The sequence below is a fragment of the Geotrypetes seraphini genome, chromosome 9, assembly GCF_902459505.1.
Source record: "Geotrypetes seraphini chromosome 9, aGeoSer1.1, whole genome shotgun sequence".
NCBI lineage: Eukaryota > Metazoa > Chordata > Amphibia > Gymnophiona > Dermophiidae > Geotrypetes > Geotrypetes seraphini.
Window position 1 is genome coordinate 156216228 of NC_047092.1, and position 23374 is coordinate 156239601.

General features: G+C 40.5%; 1 protein-coding gene across 3 annotated transcripts in view; it reads right to left on the reverse strand.

The window, feature by feature from the left end:
* The window catches only part of HLTF (helicase like transcription factor), a 92538-nt gene extending 69832 nt beyond the window's left edge, over positions 1 to 22706 (reverse strand). Inside the window, exons 1-5 of one of the 3 annotated variants that reach the window (XM_033957799.1) lie at positions 22020 to 22706; positions 16605 to 16818; positions 13454 to 13620; positions 9179 to 9312; positions 5260 to 5345 (exon numbers count right to left, since the gene is read on the reverse strand). In XM_033957799.1, coding sequence (XP_033813690.1) covers positions 5260 to 5345; positions 9179 to 9312; positions 13454 to 13620; positions 16605 to 16818; positions 22020 to 22060 — 642 coding nt within the window. In that variant the 5' untranslated portion in view covers positions 22061 to 22706. Of the gene's footprint in view, positions 1 to 5259; positions 5346 to 9178; positions 9313 to 13453; positions 13621 to 16604; positions 16819 to 20117; positions 20310 to 22019 lie in introns of those variants that run through there. The other 2 variants (XM_033957797.1, XM_033957798.1) reach the window with 2 other exon arrangements.
* Positions 22707 to 23374: the final 668 nt, after the last annotated feature.

Below are 23374 nucleotides of genomic sequence, written 5' to 3' on the forward strand. Positions count from 1 at the left end.
GTGGAAGCCACCTGCCTCCAGTCTATAAAGCTCAGTAGTCAGCAGCACTAGAGGATGGCTCCACATTGTTTCAGCTGGCGGGGCTCAGGAATCCTGATCAGTTCCATCAGTTACACAGATGCTGTGCCTGGCTGCTGGTGGGTCCGAGGCTAAAATGGAGGGGCCCAGGCCAGCCCAGGGCCCCTTGTAGCTATGCCCCTGCTTTGTTCCCTCCCATACCCACTTTATCTTCAAGTATATTTACTTATTACCTAAATCTACTTCAAACATCTGAGATTGTCCTCAGAAGCTCATGCTTCACTGCCTCACTTTCCTGTAGCAAGTGTAGCCAATGACAGAGTAACCAACAGTTAGCAATCACAGGGAATTCTGACCAATTTCTGCATCTAAGGATCTGTCTCTCAACCAATTTACAATTGAGCTTGGTAATTTAAACATCCTTTTACAGGGCATGATAAGTAGCATCAAAAGGACATATTTAGAGCCTAACCAGTTTCCATTCAAGGCATAGAAAGAGACAAAAATATCAGGCTTAACAGCTCAGAACAGGAGTACAAAGACAGGCAGTACATAAAGAAATGTAAAAAGGTAAACATTGCCTCAGGGTCATTCCATGTCAAGTGATCAGATTCTTGGAAAGTGCCCTGCATGACCATCACAGATTTTGATGAAACTTCATATGCAGAGTTCACCATGTCTCAAACGAACTTTGGTAAAGTTTTAGTTTCGCCTGTGGAATATTTGTGGAGATATAGCCATTTGTTTGACCCCATACCACAATGAAATACAGTACGACAATGACATTCTGACAACTTTGAGACACAATATCTCCCGAGCTGTGTTTCCAAAAAAACTTAAACTTAGCTACCCTGCACAACTTTTTGAGCTCTGTTCATTGCTACCAATAACAATTTTTGCCGAGCACTGATTGAATGCCTGAATTACAGTAAACTTGGCCGAAAAAATTAGTGCTCCAAAAAAAGTCAAAGTTCGACATTACTTAGCTCCCACAATAATTGAGTAATAAATTCGAAATTTGGCGCATAATGTCTCAGTACAACATTGTTTTCAAAAGTACAATTTCAACCTCCAAGCTCTTTCCATTAGTTTACAAATTAAGTGTAAAGTTGCTAATTTGTGTAAAAAGGCCAAAAAATAGGGTATTTTCAGCCTGCTTTTACAGAAAAATACCTTTCAGAAACTCTTTCAAATCAGTCTCATTAGAAAGAGCATATTTCAAACCCCCTAGAAAAGTGGACTTCATTTTTCAATGCAGGTTAACAATGGCTGAAAAAGGGGGACAAAGTTGGGAGACGTTGCCACAGCAACAACCTCTATTTCAACATAGTTCTGTCATTTTTAAAGTTACAGTTTTGTATTGACGTAGTATTACTACAACTCTATTGCGTTGGTCCATGGTGACATTGTCACTACCAGTTCAAGAGTTTGAACTGGCAACCCCATCGCCATAGGGGTCACGCCCAATAGCTGTGCAATACCAGCCACGGGTGGGCCACTTCGTCCAGGTTCCCAAGCCTCACATTTGGTTTCTTTGTCAAGGTTCCAAAGCCTTTTGTTGGTATCTTTCTGGTTCCAAAGCCAATGATTAGGGTGTCTTATCCTAGGTTCCCAAGCCTAAATTGGGTATCTTATATGGTTCCCAAGCCAAAGTGAAGTCCACTTTGATTTTAACTGCCAGCAATCTTTATAACATTCTGTTAAATTTTTGAGCCACTTTCTTCAATGCAGTTTCTGGAAATTGATATTGGCGGCCGGATGATGTAACTGAAGGGGCACAAAGCATGCAGATGAGGTGTTGCTCTGGAACCCAACAAACGTCTTGCCTTTCTGGCCAGTAAAACGAATGAGCTGGACCGTGAGGATGCATAAATTTTATCAATGCATCATTTTGTTCAATTGAGACTTCAACAACGTTGCCTATCCACCAATGATTATCGTAAGTACAGGCAACGTAGCAACCAGGAAAGATTTCGGACACTTTCAAATTTGGAATGGCAGTATCAGAAATTTTGGCAACAAAATTTATTGTGTCATTTGAAACTTTGCTGACACGAACTGAGTTTGAGTCGACTGGTACAAATTGGTGGTGCTCTCTGGTACCGGCTACTGTGCTGCTTTCATGCCATCTTTCTTCTTGAAACTTTTTGCTTTCTTCAATTTCTTCTTTTGGTACATAAATGTATTTAACTCCATGTATATTTTGGTCACAAAAGTTAAATAGATCCTTTGGCGTCAATATTTGATCCGTTGATGGTCTTTGGAGGCTAGCCCGGGCAGCCAGTCGTTTAGTTGTTCCACCAACTCCATCGCAGGGTGATTTTCCGTGGCTAGTTCCAAAAAAATTCCATTCAGCCTCAATGTTGAAATCATTTCTGTGATTGCACAAATTCACAAAGTTCTTGTAGTTTTTATATTGTGCAGCTAAGCCGTCACTGAAGTAGTATATTTTGGTAATGTTTGTTTGAGTTACCAAAAATTTGATCAACTTTTGAATAAACACGTGTACAGATATCGTATCATGTCGCATATGATCAGAAATAATGCAACAGTTTACAACTTGCAATGTGCCCACTTCATTGGGGTAATATGTAACAAAAGGATGTACCATAGCTTGTGAATTTTCCCAGTGAAAGCCTTGGGCGGCATCCTGTACAACAAATGAGTAATTTTCAGCGAAATCCATCAAAACAATCATTTCCGTTTCTTTTAAGCCTGTCTTCAACATCTTCAAATATTCACTTTGATGTTTTGAAATGAAATGGTGGCTTGTCAACTTCCAAATCTTGCTTGCAAGTCTTTCAATAAAGTTGTCCATGTTTCTAATGTTTCACGGTCAGCGTGAACCCATTGCTTAAATTCTATTGATTCTTCTGGATCTAAATCCTTGAATATTTCTTCCAGGTATGCTGTTAGTGCTTCTTCACCAGGGCAGTTTTGACATCGTTGTAGCATACAGTCCTTGACATTTAGGTCGCACACAGTTTTTTCCATAAGAACTTTGTAGTTCTCTTTGACATTGGCGCCTTGTAGCATGAGCTTTACATTTTGATGTATCGTGCAGACACATACGGAGTGTGCACCTGATGCACCAACGGTTACACACCACTTTGGCCTGAGCTAACATAATTTGGAAAAACCAATTTCAGTTCCGTATTTGTTACAGTACGCCACGTACAGCTCTTTTAAATTACACAACAGCAGCCGCTTTTGCTTTTGTACTTTTAAACCATTGAGGCGGACTGAAATGCAATCTTTTTTGCCAGGACATATTCTGCTGAATTCATCGTCTTCGTAAAAATCTTGAACTCTATTTGCAATTTCTTTTGGAAGGGACTTGCCAATTTTTGCATCAGGTATAGAACAAATGCCTTTCTCTTTCTTTACTTTTTGGGCTGTTCTGACCATGCGCTCTGAAACGCCAAACTTCATTGCTGTTTCCTTTATTGACCAACTTTTTGGGGCCGTCAATAATTGAACTTTCATTGACCTGTTGGATATTGCAATTTTCGTTTTCATTTCTTCAATGAGGTCAGTGTAATCTTCACATAACTTGCATTCTACAGACTGACGAGACGGCCCAACTTCTTCAGCTGAAACTCCAGCAGCAGATGTAATCTTCTTGGCTATCACATTCTGCACACGTTCAATTTTTCGTATCACATAGCCGGCTTTATCTCTACTAGCTAACCTTCGAATTTTCAATGGAGAGGTTCCTAAAGCAGTCAAGCTTTGATCAACTGCATCGGAGATGCTGATATCAAAATCGTCTGAAGATGAAGATGCTGCAGTAGCTTCACTCATTGAAATGTATTGGGCTTTGCACCTACTGCAAAGTTTCTGACCTGGCTTGATATTTATTTTTGCCACTTTTCTAAAATCATTAGACATGGCAAGATCGACTTTTAACAATCCACTTTGAACAATGTTATTTTTCTTTTCAAATGGATTACAACACGATGTTTGCTTTAATTCGTATTTGTCGAGATACTTTGCTTTGTGGTGGAGGCAGATTTGGTCTTTATCCATCAGTTCAACTTCAGAGCGCCGAGTGATAAGCAATTTTTCATCGGTTGACAAATTATGTAAAAAAATGAGCCCACATTTTTTAGAATAAAATGTGCCGTCATGACACTTTGACAACAATTTTTGCCCAATGGCACAGTCTGGCAGAAAAGGATTATTATTAGTCAATTCGTTGGCATCCATTTTAAACTGAATTAATAATAATGTGAATCTGAAAAAAAAAAAACAAGTTGTAATTTGTGATCTGCATGCAACAAAATTATCACCTCAATTTCTAGTTAGGAATAATCATTAATTAAGAACACTATAATTGTACCCAAAGCTTGAGTAAAAATAAACAGGGAAAAACAGTGTGAAAAGTGACATAATTGTAAGTTGAAACGTAGACCGTTGCCATGGTGACATCTCCCAACTTTGTCCCCCTTTTTCGGGCATTGTTAACCTGCGTTGAAAAATGAAGCCCACTTTTCTAGGGGGTTTGAAATATGCTCTTTCTAATAAGACTGATTTGAAAGAGTTTCTGAAAGGTATTTTTCTGTAAAAGCAGGCTGAAAATACCCTATTTTTGGCCTTTTTACACAAATTAACAACTTTACACTTAATTTGTAAACTAATGGAAAGAGCTTGGAGGTTGAAATTGTACTTTTGAAAACAACGTTGTACTGAGACATTATGCGCCAAATTTCGCATTTATTACTCAATTATTGTGGGAGTTAAGTAATGTCAAACTTTGACTTTTTTTGGAGCACTAATTTTTTCGGCCAAGTTTACTGTAATTCAGCCATTCACTCAGTGCTCGACAAAAATTATTATTGGTAGCACTGAATAGAGCTCAAAAAGTTGTGCAGGCTAGCTAAGTTTCAGTTTTTTTGGAAACATAGCTTGTGAGATATTGCGTCTCAAAGTTGTCAGAATGTCACTGTCGTACTGTATGTCATTGCAATATGGGGGTCAAACAAATGGCTATATCTCCACGAATATTCCACAGGCGAAACTAAAACTTCACCAAAGTTCGTTTGATACATGTGAGACTTTGTGCATAAAGTTTTATCAAAATCCGTGATAGTCATGCAGGGAGCCCTTGATCACTTGACATGGAATAACCCCTCACCCCAGCACCCTTCTCACTCCCTCCACCCCCCAAAAAATAACCAACACTGACAGTTTTTCAGTCAACAAAATTAAATAATTTAACATGAAGTAGGGTGAACAAACCTGTTCCGCGGACATTTGCACAGCTGGAAGAACAGGAGCACTGTAACTTGGTCCAGCTCGTTTTGTAATCCAGTTAGATCCAAACCCTGCACCCAATTCCCAAGAAGAGACATATTTTGAGAGTTAAAAATGACACATGAAATTTGCATGACTGAAATAAAGAAAATTCAAATTTCACTAAAAAAACATGGCAGAAAGATATTTCCCATCATTCTGGGTAACATGGGCTTGATTAAAAAGACCTTCCAAGTGCACCTGGATGAAGTTAGTTGCCTTTACATATTACATCTAATATAAATCAGTAATCTTATATTCCGCTATCTTTCAATTCAGATTGAAAGTGGATTGCAACAAGAAAAGCCCTACATTAAGGGGAGCTCATATACTTAAGAACAACATTTATCAAAAAGTAGGTCTTTAAAGCTTTACGAAAAATAATATACAAAATCTATGGTCTTCGTCCTCTTTACCGCATGCATGGCCATGCACACATGTGCCCTCAGGCCATCTCCTCCATGCATCTCCAAATAGCCGACTGCGTGAGAAAGACAGTCACCGCTGGCAAGAGATGACAGGGAGAGAGAGCTGACCTACAAAGAGACGACTGGGGGAGAGAGAGAGAGAGAGGCACAAGTGCTGGCAGTTTCGCTGCTGCCAGAAACGGGCGGCAAATTAAGATGGCGCAGCGCATGCCCCCTGAGTGGGTCTCACATACCCCACTGGGGTATGCATACCGCATGTTGAGAAACTCTGATCCAGTCTGCCAATCAATTCTATATACTATCCCTTCCTCTCTCTTAAGAGATCCAATTTACTTGACCCAAGCATTCCTGAATTCATTCAGTTTTCATCTCCATCACCTCTACCAGAAGGTTGTTCCACAAACACAACACCCTTTCCATGAAAAAGTATTTTCTTTAGGTTACTTCTTAGTCTGTTCCCTTTCACCTTCATCTTATTCCCCCTCATTCTAGTTTCCTTTCAATTGAAACATGCCATAGAGGTATTTAAACATCTCTCACAAGAAAAAAAACAGAAGTTATATATATTACTCGCCAGAGGTGGGCTAAACACTCCCGATAAGCATTTCACATAAAAGGTGGAGAAAAAGCCTCAAAATTCAAATTAACAGCCACGGAATGAGAACAGAGTTTTGAGCTGCATTATATTCCCTGATGCAGCCTCGTGTGAGGCAAAACAAGGATTTGTTGGAATTTAAAAAGAGGACATAGTTTGTGAAAGATTCATCTAGTGAGCACCATCAATATTTTCTCTGGCCAGACGTTTTCATCTATGGTTTTTCTTTTCCTGTGCACAATGATGGGTTTATTCACCTTTTGATAAATTCATTTCAGTGGCGGTGGAATTTTTTTTGCCTATGATAAGAAATGAAGCAGTATTGAATGTTTATCAAGTTTTGATTGTGGACTGCTGTTAATTTGAATTTTGAGGCTTTTTCTCCACCTTTTATGTGAAATGCTTATCGGGAGTGTTTAGCCCACCTCTGGCGAGTAATATATATAACTTCTGAATTTTTTGATTTAAACATCTCTATCATATCTTCCCTCTCCTGCCTCTCCTCCATAATATATATAGTATATATTGAGATCTTTAAGTCTGTCCACAAACGCTCTAAGACAAGACCACTGATCATTTCAGTAGCCATTCTCTGAACTGACTCCATCCTGTTTATATCTTTTTGAAAGTGCAGTCTCCAGAATTGTATACAATATTCTAAATGAAGTCTAACCAAAGTCTTATACAGTGGAATCATTACTTCCTTTTTTCTACTGGCCATGCCTCTCACTATGCACCAAAGCATCCTTCTAGCTTTCGCCATTGCCTTTTCTCTCTGTTTGGCCACCTTAAGGTCATCCATTACTACCATACCCATTCCTCTTTTGTGTGCAAAAGTTTTTACCCTCCCAAGCTGTACAGTTTCCTCATGTTTTTGCAGTTCAAATGCAAGACTGAATTTCTTAGCTGCCAAATTCCGGATCATGCTTCAAGTTTCACCTTCCTCATGTTATCCACATCAGGGGTATCTACCCTATAGCAGATTTTGGTAGTCATCTACAAAACAGGCAAACCTTACCAGACAGACCTTCAGTAATATCGCTTACAGACATGTTAAACCTAAACCTTGTACAAAAGCGATTAAATTATAGAGAACAATTCTGGGTTTTCAAATTAAGAGCAATGGAACCCTGTGGATTAACTAAAGACATCGAGTGGATGACACTTATCTGAGCCAGATGAGTTCATTGGACAGTAAAGCTCATGTGGTCATGACATCTAAAAAGTTTAAAAAACGCTATGGCCATGTTGCAATTTGAGCACTTTGTAAGCTAGAGTTATCCTGGAGGTATGCGTAGAAATGACTTCTAAACATTTCAGTAAATTTTGTTTAAATGCTGAAATGATGATTTTGATTGAATTACTAATACAGTTTCAAATTTTTATAGGGGGACTCGCCTTGAAACAGCCCGGTTTGGGTGAAACATGAATTTGTGTCAGCACCTAATACCCCCAATGTGTCTTTAAAGATAAGTGCTTGAGAAATTTAGATAGAATAAATTGATGCAAAAGTTTTATGAATGATTCACATTATAAAAATGGACTGATGAAGAACAGGTTCTAGCACTAAGTTGTGCTGAACAGTATACTTTGTATACCTCTGACGGGCCAGAGTCACTAAAGTATATTTTAGAATATAGTGATATGCCCATTTGCTTGATTTGGGAAAGTAACAATCCTAGTATAAATGTAAAGTAGCATTGTTCTCCACATGCTTTGAAAAACCACCTACTTAAGAAGCAGGAACAATATTTACTTATTGAAGAACATGAAAAATCCTCTCTATGGTATCTTTATTTATTTAAGGTTTTATTGTTGGCACAGAAAAAAAAACAAACATATTTTACTCTTTAGAATCTTGCCTCCAAAATCCTAGGTTGCATCCTGGACTCCACACTTACCATGAAACCACAAATCTCCAGTCTCCGAAAGAAATCCCTCTATACCTTGAGACAACTAAGACTAATCAGATCATACTTTCACCAACACCACTTTGCCTTAGTCGTACAACTGATGATACTACCACAACTGGACTATTGCAACTCCATCTACATGGGAATCAACACCACTCTGATTCACAAAAAGCAACTCATCCAAAACACCGCTGTCAAACTAGACTAATTTTCAACCTGAGAAAATATGACTCGATTACAGCCTTCATCAGGAAACTGCACTGGCTACCCATCCCATCACGAATAACCTTCAAAACTTCATGCATCATTCATCATTACGGAAACTCTGCGGCTCCTCTCATCCAGCTCTTCTCCAAGGAATGGTCTACTTCCCGCAGAACCCGCAACAGAATACTTCTAAATCTCCCTTCCACAAAAAATCTGCAATATAAATGTGTTTTCCACTCCATGTTCACCTTTCTAGGCGTAAAAGCTTGGAATGACCTTACTGAAATGACCAGGTTGGAACCTAACCACACCATATTCCTGAAGAAACTGAAAACTCATCTATTTGACACTTAATCACCTGTATCCTCTCTTCCCCCCTCCACCCCTTTCCCTACCCCCTCCTACCTACTTCTTCTCTTCTCCCACCCCTTCTCCTTCCTCGCCCCCCTCTTTAAGTCACTTTGAGCCTACCTAGGTATGAACGATGCAGAAATAGAAGATTAAATTAGAATACTGGGCTTGATGGACTTTCAGTCTGTTCCAGTATAGCAACTCTTAGAAACATGACGGCAGATAAAGGCCAAATAGCCCATCTAGTCTGCCCATCCACAGTAACCATTATCTCTTTCTCTCTCTGAGAGATCCCACGTGCCTATCCCAGGCCCTCTTTAATTCATGTTCCAAACAGAATGCAAGAAAACAATGTGGTGGCTAAAATTTACCTTTTGCCATTGGATCCAGTTTGAATCCATACTGTTTTAAATGGTTCAACACAACTTGTCTGTTCTCGTCTTTACCCCAGAAACTCAGCTGTACAGGCATGGTAAATACATTTTTGGCTCCAAAAGGAACAACCCTATAAAAACATGAAAGTATAAAACAACAAATTACATTTGTTATTTAACTTGTAAATATTTAATTATGATTTTTTTTCATACTCTTCAAATGAATTTGTGGTCATCAAGAAAGCAACAGTCTTCTTTGTGTGTAGTAGGTAAGATTTTTGGTTTAATAGTAATGGTTTATTAAATACACTCTTTTCCCTCACAGAAAAGAAACAGTTACATAAACTACCTTCAAATTTAAACTACAAAGTGTACCCCTGCAAAGACCCATTTAAATATGTCTTCTCAAAAACAGCAAAACATGAGAATTCATTACCTCCTCCTCTTATCGTCTCTAAAATCCAAATTCCATAAGATAAAGTTTTCTTCAATACTGCTAATGACTGGAGGAAGGGTATAGATGCATCTACCTGCCAAATCTCTTCATGACAGATTTATATGACTCAGAGGTACCAATGTAAGAGTAGTCTTTTTGGACTTACTGGGGTTAATATTCAGCCTATGAAAGGTAAGCAATTTGTTTTTGTTTTTGAAATTATACTGGATATTTAGCACTGATATCCAGATTCTGGCCAGTACTGAATATCTGGTTTCAGTACTATGCAGTTAGTGGTGATATTCAGGCTACTAACCTAATTTTATCTAGTTGGTTATCCAATTTGCAGTACGAATATCACCACTAATCAGATAACCATATAAGATCTCTTTAATATACTGGCCCCCCCATCCACCCATTTTTTCCCTTGGGCTTGAGGCTCAGTGCCTGGTGTGGTTTGTAGAATCTTCCTTTCTTTCCCATTTTTCTTACCTTTCCTGTCAACTAATTGTAATTCTGTTTTCCATTATCTCTTTTTTCTGTTTAAATTAATACTTGTCTCTATTATAGAAAGTTGTAAGCCACTCAGATAGTGTGCTCTGATGTGAGGGGGTAGCAACTACAGCAAATATTAAACTTGGAGGCTGGGCAATGTAGAAGTCCACAGAACAATCAAAAGAGTTTGCCACACACAAAAAAACAAATCCTTACAATGCAACCAGTTGCTAATAAGATATGAATTTACTGATCTACTATTTGCATTTTAAGAACTTGACTTTTACTGGGGCAAGCTCTTCTGATTATCCAAGAAGTAGGATGTACCCAAGCCATCCCTGCCAGGAGGGAAGACAAGATCTCCTGAATCATTGCTCTTCTGAACACCGAGTAGCCCTTGGTGCCCACATCCAGCTTATAAAGCTTCCCAAAGGAATTTAAAGAAGACCATGCCTTCGCCTGGCAAATATCCTCTGGAGTTAACAGTCCGGGCCTCCTCCCAGGCCATTACCTATGCTTGTGTAGAGTGAGCCTTCAACTCTTTCAGCACAGACCTACTCACTATAATTCACTTCAATGGCAGCCTTAATCCAACACACAACAGAGGACTTGACGGTCATTGCCCCCTTGTGCAAGTGGCCTTCAATCAAGACAAAGAGATGATCTGACAAACAGATGTTTGTCACCTGTAAATATTGCAGATGCATCCCGTAAACATTTATATGGAGCTTACAAGAAGAACTTGTCTGATCCTGGCATGAAAAAGGCAGTAATGCCACTGCTTGAGTCACAAGTAATAGTGAAATCATCTTCAGTAGAGAGAGCACTGCCCTCAGATCAGTGTTCTCCAAAAGCACACAAAAAAGGCATCTCCACACCACAGCGCTTGTCATTCCAAAGGCCCACCTTGGTGGAAGCAATGGCCACCAAGAAAAGCTTCTCTCAGTGGCTCAAACAGGGTCCCAATGAGGAACATATTAAGATCCTACTGGGGCAGGTTTAGCCTCATGAGCAAGCAAATTATTTTTATGCCCTTCAAAAAATACGCATTAGTGTGTATTGCTAGCAGAACCCACTTTACCTTACCATGAAAAGATGCCAAAGCAGCTATCTGGACATTGAGCCAATAACCAACCTCTGATCCATCCCTTGCATGATCAAGGCCTTTTTTGGGTCAAAAATTGTAAATATACCCACCCGATTTTCTGTGGTACAGGTCAAAGCAGTTCACAATTATTATATGCTGATATAACACTGCCAGCCACTAGGAAGGTAATTGGGGGAAGCAACATTATAAAAAAGTATACATTTTTATAACCAGGTGTCTGGTGTGTATTATAACTAAAATTATGTTTATTGTAAACTGCTTTGAATTGACTTTCCAGTCATTATAAGTGGAGTGATGTTATATAGATGCTGCACCATGCAAGTCCAAATCAACAAGACCACCCAGAAAGCCTTTTTAATTATGCGCAACCGGCGAAAAATAAGAAAATTATTCGACAAAGAACAATATAGGCTCATAGTCCAATCCCTATTCCTAGGACTACTGGACTACTGCAACATCCTATACCTACCATGCCCCGCAAACATGATAAAACAATTACAGACTGTACAAAACACAGCCTTCAGACTGATCTATTCACTGAACAAATATGACCACATCACTACCACATACCTATACTCACACTGGCTACCGATACAAGCATGAATTCTATTCAAATTCTATTGTCTATTATTCAAAGTAATGAATGGCACTGTCCCCACATATCTAAACAACCACCTAAACTGGAACAATACAACTAGACAAAGGAGAACTCAGACCCCATTTACCTACCCCCCATTCAAAGGTGCATGGCGCAAGAAGATGTATGACAACCTACTAGCAAAGCAAGCAGCTAAACCCGACCACCCCATATCCAACATGTTGACAACAATGACCGACTTCAAACCATTTTGAAAAGAAATCAAAACCCTGCTATTCAAAAAATTTATCTAGATATCAAAACTCATCCCCATGTCTATCCCCTCTCTTGTAAACTTCCCTTCAAAGTCTCATCCACTCTTGTAATTTTCTCTTCAAAGTCTCAATCATGTAAACAGCACCCTAAATTGTAATTTTCCTGGAAATGTCCAGCTATCTTCTTTTGTAATCCGCCTAGAACTGCAAGGTACTGGCGGAATAGAAGTCACTAATGTAATGTAATGTAATGTATATAAACAAAGATATGCAGACTCGTATTAATACATCAGTCCTCTATAACTCTCTAAGCTCAGGTCAAACCCTTCCTAACCTGAACAAGGGGTAGATACTATTGCCTCTGCTTAAGAATGATTTCAATTTTGCAATCTTGCAAATCTTTTATAGTTGTATGTCTCTCTACTGGGATAGCAGTCTTCCTAGTAATCACTGTTACTGAAGCATCTGCTTTATGCTATTTAAATTTACTTTTTTCCTCTGGAAGTAATGGATAGAGTTTTACCATAGCTCTTCCAAGTTCAGGAGCATCCACACAGAAGAAATCAGTGTGAACAGCTTGATGGATTGGAAAAGATTTAGGAGGACCTCTAGTTCTTAAATTAATAGGATTTCCTGAGGACAAGTATTCAGAGCTGAAGCCATGGAGATACTGACATCTAATCATCTCAGAGAAAAAAAAATACAACAACATACAACTTAGGGGTCATCTCCTACTTCAACTGGAATCTCCTTTTCTTCCAACTGGTCTCAGACCAAGCCAGATCTGGATATTGTGGAATCTGTATGCTGTGAAAGATCAGGAGATAACATCGAGCTAGACTAACAATCATTCAAGGCTTATAAACATCTACATTTAGGAGCTGAATGGTCACCAAAATCCTTAGATAATAATGGAATTGAATCCACAACTTGCTCTTATTGAAAGATCAGACACCATTCAGTGTGACACACATGCTTTAAGGGAAACCATGTGCCAATGTACCTAGACATCCAAGAAACCCTATACCCCCACTATTCATGGCTATTGAGTTGTTACACTCCCAAAAGGTGCACAGGTATTCTTACAGTTTCAAAATGATGTGGAAGTTGACAATACCAGTATTATGTGCAAAATATGTTTTAGGAAAGTTTTAACAGATGTGTAATTTCTAAACCATCTCTGAACCAAACCCTCTTTGCCCCCCTCCCCCCACTAGAATGTTTCTATTAAGCCAAAAGTTAGCACATTGTGAAAGTATAGCTTGTTCAAACAGGGCCAATGCAGACAGATTAATTATATTAATTGAGTCAAAGTCTTTGAAAATGTGCCCAAAAGGTCTTGTTTTTACCTCCTAATCAAACGGAAACAAATTCTGCTTACCCCTCAACTTTAGCCAGTCGACTGTCCATAATGTGAGCCAAAGCTGCAGCTAGTTCTCTTTTAATATGGCCAACCTGATCGCCATTCACATTATTTACTTTCACTGCGTTCTTATCATATGGATTACTTGGTTCCCTCTGAAGCGCAACCATTTCATTGTTGTTAACCTGCAAAATTTGAACAGGGGTGCTTAGATATTTCATAACACAACCAATATAATTCATCATAAAAGCAATGCTATAAATCTTTAACAAGTTTGCTTACAAGACTTGGCAGAACAAACAAAATTTGACCCGTGTCATTCTCTAAACTCCACCTCCTTCTCAGTAGGCTTGCTCCTGCCCCCTCAGTTTGTACAAAAGCAATCAAGAACCAGTGTAATGGAAGACATCACTGATGGAGGGCAATGGGGAGAACTCCCCAACACTACACATCTGTTATGCTCTGAAACAAGCGTAACCAACATCAAAATTATACAAAATTGTGTGCAACCAGCACTAACATTTATGGAGCGTGTAGCTACTCACATTTCCTGCTAAGAAGCAGAGCCTTGATATTTATTTTTTATTTTTTCAGCATAGCTGAGAAACAGAGAAATTCTTCAGTCATACACAGATTGAAATTAAGACCAAAGTTAGGCAAATCCCACTCAAAGGGCAGGACTTAAGGGCTATTAGACACATCTAAAGAAAGAAGATTATCAAGGTAAGAAACTGAATTTTTCTTTCTAGTGCAATGTGTCTAGTAGTCACCTAAGTCTAAGGCAGGACTACTGAGCCTGCCTTTAATACTGAGGACCCAAAAGTGGCATTCTTCCTGGCTGCCACATCTACTCTATAGAAGAGTAGACCATGTTGCTGCTCTACAAATTCCATGGTGGGAGACTGTCCAAGCCTCTGCCCATGAGGCAACCACCTGTCTGGTGGAGTGTGTCTTCAGTATGATCAGTAATTGCTTATCACAGCCCAAATATGTGGAGGAAATTGCCATTTTAATCCATCTAGAGATCGAGGCCTTGGACACAGACCTGCCTTTCTTAGCATGACTGGTCGGAACAAAAAAACTCAGTGGTATCTTTGATGTAGCAAAGAAGCACTCACCTGACATCTAGCATATTTTGTCCTTTTCCTTCGACCCCACAAAGCTGAAAGGCGGGCAAACGAACTTCCCGATTGAAATGGAAGGCAGAGACTACTTTCGGTAGAAAGGGAATGGGGACTTGTATACCACTTTTTGTCGTTTTGGCATTCAAAGCTAACATTCAAAGCAGTGGGCACTAGAGAATTAAGTGACTTGCCCAGGTTCAAAAGAAGCAGCACTGACATTTGATCTCACCACCTCAGGGTACAGAGGCAGCAGTTCTATCAGTGAGCTAAGAAAACGCACAAGGAAAATTCTGTTTCCGTAATTTTAAGAAATGGCTCCCTACAAGAGAGCTGTAACAAAGAAACTCATCTCGCCGATGTAATCACTACCAATAGCACCATCTTGACTAGCAGATCTAAGAGGGAAGTCTCTTGGAAGGGCTCATATGGAATCCTACTGGAGACCTTGCAAAATGGTATTAAGGTTCCAGGATGGAAATAGTAGACACATCTGAACCAACAACCAGAGACCTTCGTCTCTCTGTAGATGAACTAAGTTTGCATACCATGGTCTGTGGGGCCAATCGAGTACCACTAGGACTCATGATCCTGCAAATGACTCAATCTACTATAGGCCACAAGGGAAAAACATTTATAAGAGCCCCTTCTCCAACCACAGCTGAACTAATATGTTCAACCCTAAGCTTCTGGGCTCATATCTTCAGCTGTAAAAGTGATCCACCTTTGTGTATGCCGCTGAGGTCATGAGATCCGTCAGTGGATCCCCTCCCCCTCCCCCCCTAACCGAACAATGGAGTCTCAAACACTTGTGGAGAGAGTGACCACTCTCCTAGATCAAGTGTCTGCCGAATGAGAAAGTCAGCCTGAATATTCTCCACTCCTGCCACATATGCGGCTGAGAGAGCCTGCAGATGAGCTTCTGCCCACCAACAGAGGAGCTGAGCCTCCAGATGTAACGAGGTGCACCCGCTGCCTCCTTGTCGGTTGACATAGGCCACTGCTATTACATTGTCAAAAAATAACCCGACTGCCTTGCCTTCCAGGGACTGCAATGCCAGACGAATGGCTCCAAGTTCCAGGCGAATTTATGAACCACTTTTGCTAGGTCGGAAACCAATGACCCTGAACTGGGTGACTATTGCAAAGATCCCCCTCAACCGTAAAGGTCATTAGGATCTCCCAGGATGATGTATAGCGTGGCATGTCCCTTGAGAGGGATTGCTTGTGTCTTCTGACTGCCTCTCAGGCCCAACAAACCGGCCAGCGACCTCAACCCTCACCGAATCACATGCACACAAACAGGGGGAAGAAAGCAGTCGGCCCCGATCCTAGAAAAACCACCATGGAGCCATGGAGCCTGCACTCAAGCCCACTGCAGATGAACCTCGGGCAAGCCTTGCTCTCAAGGGAACGGTTCCTGAGCCTCCAAACTGTTAGTGCAGGCTGTCCAAGTGAGTGCACTGCAAAGCAGTCTGAAAGCAAACCCTCAACCTCAAAATCTGCGCTCTCCCGCAGCCAGAGCTGTCCCAAAAGTGGGATCCTCTGCAGCACCGAAAAGCCTCACAAACGGTTAGCAAAAAAAAAAAAAAGACCAAATTTAGTTGAAAAGAAACACTAGCGGAAAATTCAGGCTCCTAACATCTCGCCTGTAGAGACAAAACTGAGGAATTGGAGGACAGCTAAGAAGGAAGGGAGGTGGAGAAAGAACACTAATGAAGGTCCCTACAAAAATTCTTATGAGAAGGAATTGACTACCCACAGGTTCAAGAATGGAGTGTCTGTTGCAACAGAAAGAACATTTTATAAAAGTGGCATAGCCACAGTAGAAAGTAGACCATTTATTTCAAGAGTATCCCAAAATAAAAAATGACCTTGAATAAATTTCAAAGAAAAAAGCAAGCTAGCTAGCTAAGACACAGATGATATTTTCAAGAATATTGCTAATTCAGTTTCATTAATTCCCTTTCAAATGCTATTTGGATTTTAACTACCGTAGTTATTTTGTTTACATAAACTATTAACACAGCAGAGCATATGGTACTTACCACTCCAGTATAATAACTGAGTCCAACAACATTCCCTCTCATAACTCCAAATAAGATGGCTGAATCCATCTCTTCATCAGCTGAAGCAGAGGGCTCATCAATGGACAACACTTCTTCTGGCTCAGAATTGAAAAAGAAAGCTGGAGGAAAATGATGCAAGGAATCACCAGTTCTTCCATACTGGCCACACTGCAAGTACTTCCAAATAGAGCCCCTGTAATGAAATCCAATACAAAACATTTGAAAAATAATAAAAAAATTTCATTACATCAGACAAAATGAGGAGTGTAACCATTAAATGCTTGAAGCCAAATACATTTAATCTATTGAAATATATTTATGCAAGCATTTTTAATAAAGAGATTAGGTTCTTACTTTAGATATGTGTGTCATTCTGGACGGATCAGTAATCTCTCCATTCCTGCAAGCCGTGCAGAAGAAATTTATTTCAGCTTTTGAATCCCTTCTCCTCCTTCAAAGGGCTCTGCTGATTCCTTTAGTTTGTACCAAAACAGGCAATAGCCCTATATAGAAACACACGCGAAGGAGGGGTACGGGGAAATTCACTGAACTACAACTCTGCTCTGAAGTTATAACAAAAGTATTAAACTCCCTCCCTCCTGGCCCCATCAGACTCGGGGGGGGGAGGGGATTAGAGATCACGGGGAAGGAGGGCTTGGGCTCCCTCCTGCCCCGAATGTAATCGGGGGGGGCCGCAGAGCAGGAGGGTTTGGACTACCTCTTGCCCCGATCTTCATTGGGGGGTGCCGCAGGGCAAGAGGGCTTGGACTCCCTCTTGCCCCGATGTCGTGGGGGGGTGGATTCTGTAACCGGTGTTGTTTTTGACAGACATCGGTTCAGAATCCAGCTTTTAGGCGAAGGACTGGCTCCTCCTTCACCTAAAAGCCCTTGTGTTGGACATTTGGGGCTTAGGCGTTTTTTGGTTCATTATGGGATATAAGTTTAGACATAGTGTGGTGGACTGGGCGTTTAAACAGCTGAACGTAGAGGCAGGCCATTATTTTTTTAAAAAACCTCCTTTTGGACGTTTTTTTGATTATGGACATTTTCCCTGCTTCTGCTTTCAATGTTTAAGGCCTTAGGCCAAAAGGGGACTTAGACTTTTTTTGATTATGCCCCTCTATGTGTTTTTTTTTTAATTTTTTAAATTTTAAATAATATAACCAGCAGGGCAATGCAACAAAGGGATACTCACAACCAGGCTTACAGGACTGACAGACACCGGTTGAGCACCCCTGAGAATGCATAACTGCAAATAGCAAATGGTCTCTTTCTTTTTTTTTTTTTCAAGGGAAAGAAGAAAAATTAGAGACCCAGCTAACCCCTCTATCACTGGAGGGAGGGTGAGGCAGGGACAAGGGGGGGCCCAAGTGTAACCTCTAAAGCCGGCACCGTCCAGCCGGACACCCCTGTCTCACTGAAGAGGGAAACCTCAACAGGAGAAATATAAATGCTGCCTCACTGAAGAGCAAACCTCAACAGGAGAAATATAATTGCTGCCTCACTGAAGAGCAAACCTCAACAGGAGAAAATATTTATCCAGCCACAGCCAGAATCCAGGAGCTAGTGGAACAGCGACTTTCCCCTGCTGGGAGATAGAGCTTACTGATGAGACAGGAGGAGTGCCAGCCAATAGGACCACCTGTTAATCAGTTTCTCTATCTCCGCCTGCTGGTAGATGTGGGCTATCCCATTGGTCTCTGGATTCATCTGCTGCTGTTGCTGGGGAAATTGTGTTACAATTAGTACTATTATTATGGGGGTGGGGTCAGGGGCAGAGCTTGGGCGGCCTGGGTTGGAGCTTGGGTTGGTCACTCAGTTGGTATTTGTTAGGCTTACGGGGTACTTGGCTTGAAGTTGAGAAACACAGCATTAGGCTGCAACTACAATAAAACCTTGGATTGCAAATAACTTGGTATGCAAGTGTTTGCAAGCAAAATATTTTATTAAATTTAAACTTGATATACAACCAATGTCTTGCAATACAAGTACATACAGTATACATACATCACAACTGAGCTGATGGTTCTCTCTCTGTTACTGCGGGAGTGTAGTGACAGTTCTAAACAAGCAAAGTCTTGCAATACGAGTACAATTCATACAGTATACACGCATCACAACTGTGTCGATGGTTCTTCTCTCTCTCTGATGCTGCGAGAGTGTAGTGACTGTTGTAAACAAGCGAGTTCTTGCAATATTTTGTATTAAATATTGCTATATTGTATTGCAATATTACAATATTGTATTAAATATTGCAATATTTTGTATTAAAGTTTTTGGATTGTGGAACGAATCGTCTTAAGTTTCCATTATTTCTTTTAAACCTTTGATATACGAGTGTTTTGGATTACAAGCATGGTTTCGTTACGAATTATGCTCGTAAACCAAAACTAAGGTGCGCTAGCATTTTTAGCGCATGCAGGATATTACTGCGCGCTATGTGGCTAGAAATAACACCAGCTCAATGCTGGCGTTAGTATTTAGCGCGCATGGCAATGTAGCGCACGCTATTCCGCACATTAATGCCCTAACGCAGCTTCATAAAAGGAACCCTTAGTCTTTAAAGATTTGTGCTTTTGGAATCTAATTTAAAAAACAATCAAGCACATATACAAAGAGATCTATTCAGACAAAATACTATAGTCAGTATCATAAATTGCTCACTTAAGGGGTCTTTTACTAAAATGCATTATGTTTAGGGCTTAAATCATTTTAATGCTGAATCAACACACACCAAGTTCAAATCTAACGTTGCATCAAAGAGAAGAATTTCCACCATTTTTTTTAAATTGCGGGTGTGCTTAGAGTTAACACAGTAGCACTTACCGATGGTGCATACTCCCACATTAATGCAAGCAGTAACTATAACACTCTAGACCAGTGGTTCCCAACCCTGTCCTGGAGGACCAGTCAGTCAGATTTTTGGGATAGCCTTAATCAATATGCATGAGAGAGATTTGCATATAATGGAAGTGACAGGCATGCAAATCTGCTCCATGCATATTCATTAGGGCTATGTTGAAAACCTGACTGGCTGGTGGTCCTCCAGGACAGAGTTGGAAACCACTGCTCTAGACACCTAATGCTACCACACCACTCTCCCATGCCAGCCCACTGAAAGAAAGTGTTGAAAAAGTCAGTAAGGTGCAGTTTAACAAAGCTGCCAAGTTTCTGGGAGGGAGGCTTTGTCCAGTCCCGTTTTAATATATCCCCCACATACTCAAACCTATACTGAAGAAAAGTGGGCGTCTTAAAAATAATGCATCAATTCTGGATATATACAGCAAGTGTCTGACCCAACTACTAGTGTCCACGTTTGGGCATATCAGGTCATCACAGATCAATACAACAAAACTTACACTGCACTTCCATTAATCATAAAAATTGCATTACTGTACTTTGGTGCACGTGCCAGGTATGTAATTCAAACAGTACAGTGCTCAGATGAGGAGAATTAAGGCCATAGTGGCGACACGTGGCACCTTTTCTTACCTCATAAACATCCAGGACATGTTCCCTAGGGAATATACCGCTATTACCCGCTGACGTCACAATGGCACGGCGACAACAACAACAACAAAAAGAAGCCTGCACTATGCACTCCTCCAGCCAACCCTGGCTGCAGCGTTAGCACCAACAATTATTTGCTACTATGCTCACACTACCTAATCCTTCTGTCGCCAATTCGTTTGGACTCATAAAAAGCGACAGCCTATTAACTGCTAATTGACAGCTGTGTGTACCAATCAGAAGAGTGAACAAGGAACAAGAACCAATCCAAGATGATGATGTTGAAAGAATAAAAGAAACATCGCGACACGCTTTGTAACCAATCGGAAACCTAAGATTCATAAAAGGCGCGAATTGTTAAGGCCACTGTCTAAAGTTCTGATTCGTTACAACTTTTTCTTGTTCTTCATTTGGTTTATGTCCACAAACGTTTCTCCTATCTTCTCTGTACCTGACTTTGTCTCGCTTGTACTACCGATACCTATTCCCATCACGGCCCTCCCGAGCTGGCATTAAGGGGCGTAACTAGGGGGTCTCAAACTCAATAAAGCACAGCCTAGCAGTGGGATCTGGAGCTCTTCCCAAATATATATTTTTTTCCCCAAGATATTTTATTGAAGATTAAATATAAGCAAAAATACAATAAGGGCTTTTACGAAGCCGTGTTAGCGGCTTTATGGCATGCACATTTTTAGCGTGTGCTAACCCCCGCGCTAGCCGAAAAACTGCTCAAGAGGTGGCGGTAGCGGCTAGCACAGCCAGCAAATTAGCGTGTGCTATTACACGCGTTAAACCGCTAACGCGGCTTTGTAAAAGGAGCCCTAAATGTTCAACATATTTCAATATGGCTAAAAATATTAAGGAGATCAAAACAGCCTATGATATGCTCAAGTTAGTATAAGTCAATCAAATTTATAGCATATCTTATTATCAACTATAATAAATTATAAATTTATTTATATTGTGAAAAGTGATCAGTGTCTAATTGTTTCCTGCAAGCACCAGCCAGTTAGGGCAACAAAATCGGGACCATCATTTCACTTTTCTTCCCAGTCCCTGGTGAGAGTTCTCATGATATAGCCAAACTACTATCAATTGTTTACTGTGCAATAAATTATAAAGCAGTACTAAGAATCATTTATCTTGCCATGATATTTATCTTTAGCATATCTTAGCCCAGATGGCCCGGCCCAATAGGTTCTATTTTTCTATTTTCATTGAGGTGATAAAGTGCTCCCTGAATTTAAAATCATGTCGTTCCCCATGTTTACAGAAGCCTGCAGGAAGAGAGGCATGTGACAGTATCTTTACAAAATATGCAGTAAGGGCATAATTTATCAAAGGTTTTTTTTTCCATTCTGCTGATGACAGGAAATAGTTTTGTTAAATCAAGCCCTACATTTTCAGAGCTCTGGACTCCTCTTTTAAGAAATGGGATGGCTCACTTGTTATCAAAAGGACTCTTTAAAAACATAATAATCCCTGATGGAAAGAATATTATAAGTGAAATAATACCTTAGTAGAAGGAGGCTATTGTTAATACCAATTCTAGTGCAATAGGTGTGTAATTCTGGGTGGATGGGTAATATTCCCATGCTCACGAGCCATATAGAAGGAATCCATTCCAGCTTTTCAACATCTCCTTCACTAGAGGTCTCTGGTGCTCCCTTCAGTTTGTCCTTCTGATCTGCTCTTTATGATTTACTATCTTTTTTTGCATTTGGTGCTCAGGGCTCTCCATTTCAAGGGTCAAGCTCTGCCTGTATGCAGGAGAAGCAGACTGAGGTCTGCAGCTGACAGGCCAATCCCTCTGTGGTACCTGTTAGCCAGCCTGCAGAAACTTTTGTGGAGCTCACAGTCCGGTCCCTTAGTAGCTTTACTCACCTACTGGATCGCAGGGGCTTGAAGCACAGGCTATCAGGCATCCATAGAAGACTCAGTGAGGTTCTTCAGGGTGCTGACGATGTTTTGCCTCCCCTCTTTCTCATGTATGGGTCCACGGGGGTTCAGGATCAGACAGTCTTCGGTCCAACTGGCATCCCAAAGATTTCAGCATTGGATGAACAGTCACATTGAAGCAGTGATTTCTTCTCCCAGATCCAACTACTTTAAGAGCTGAGGCAGGCTGCAGCATATCTCCATTACAGGGCACAGTCAGTAAGGCTATTTCAGCCCTTGAGGAAAATCAGAGAGGGGGTGTATGTCTTTAAAAGCTGTTTATATAGATTTCTGCCCCCTTCCTTTAGGGTTTCCCACCTCCAAAATCTTTTTTTGCTGGGTTTTTTTTTGTTTTTTAGTTAATGCATTTTGGAGCCATTTTTTTGTGCCAAAACACTGCTGCTGTGGCCATCTTGGATTTCCCCAATTTTTTATTAAGTTCTCCAGAACCTTCAAATCACCTAATTTAGCCTCAAAGCTGGTAGGGGTGGAGTCTTCAAGCTCCTTTATTCTTACATGCCAGGTTTGTGCTGGATGATGGACACCTGAAGAGCGCCCTTGCACCACGTTGCGCAGTATGTGAAGGGAGAGGGTGGGAGCGTCAGAGCAGCGTAAAAGCATTTAGCACTCCAGGCTGTGGTAGAAATCTCTGCTGTGGCTTAGTAAAAAGGGGGATATTTATTAGCAGCACTGACTTAAAATAAGAGACAAATGGATATACTTATGAAACATCTAAGCACAAATTAGAACATCCAAATAACATAGATTAAGCTAATGTTTTTTCTATAATACAGCTTATCCTATAACGTGGTGGTGGGGGGATTTGCATATATTAGATGGGGACAAGATGAGTGGTACCGCGTGCTTTGGGATAAACAGATGGGGAGGCTAAACTCAAGGCAAGTTGTTTATATAGTTAAACAAAGGTTTAAGGAACTTAATGTTTGTGCAAGCTAATCCTGATGCAGAATGACTGTATATTATCTTATTTTATTTTTTAATGTTTTGTTATGTTTTATAATCGAAATGCAGCCATATACCGTTTTCCTTGGACATAATGAACAGCTCAATATTGAAGTAGACAAGGAAGGAGAAACAACTGAGCAAGCGCATACCGAATCGCGAGCTTCCTGCGTAGCCCTTCCAGCCTTCGTGTGTAGCCCTACTGCTGATTGGCTGGAAGAGTTTCACGCGTCAGAGCAGTCAACCAAGTAGGAATTGACGCTATTGTGAAAGGTGGGTATGTGAGCAGTGAAAGACTCACGTGACAGTCAAACCCACAATATGTGAAAGACAAGCAG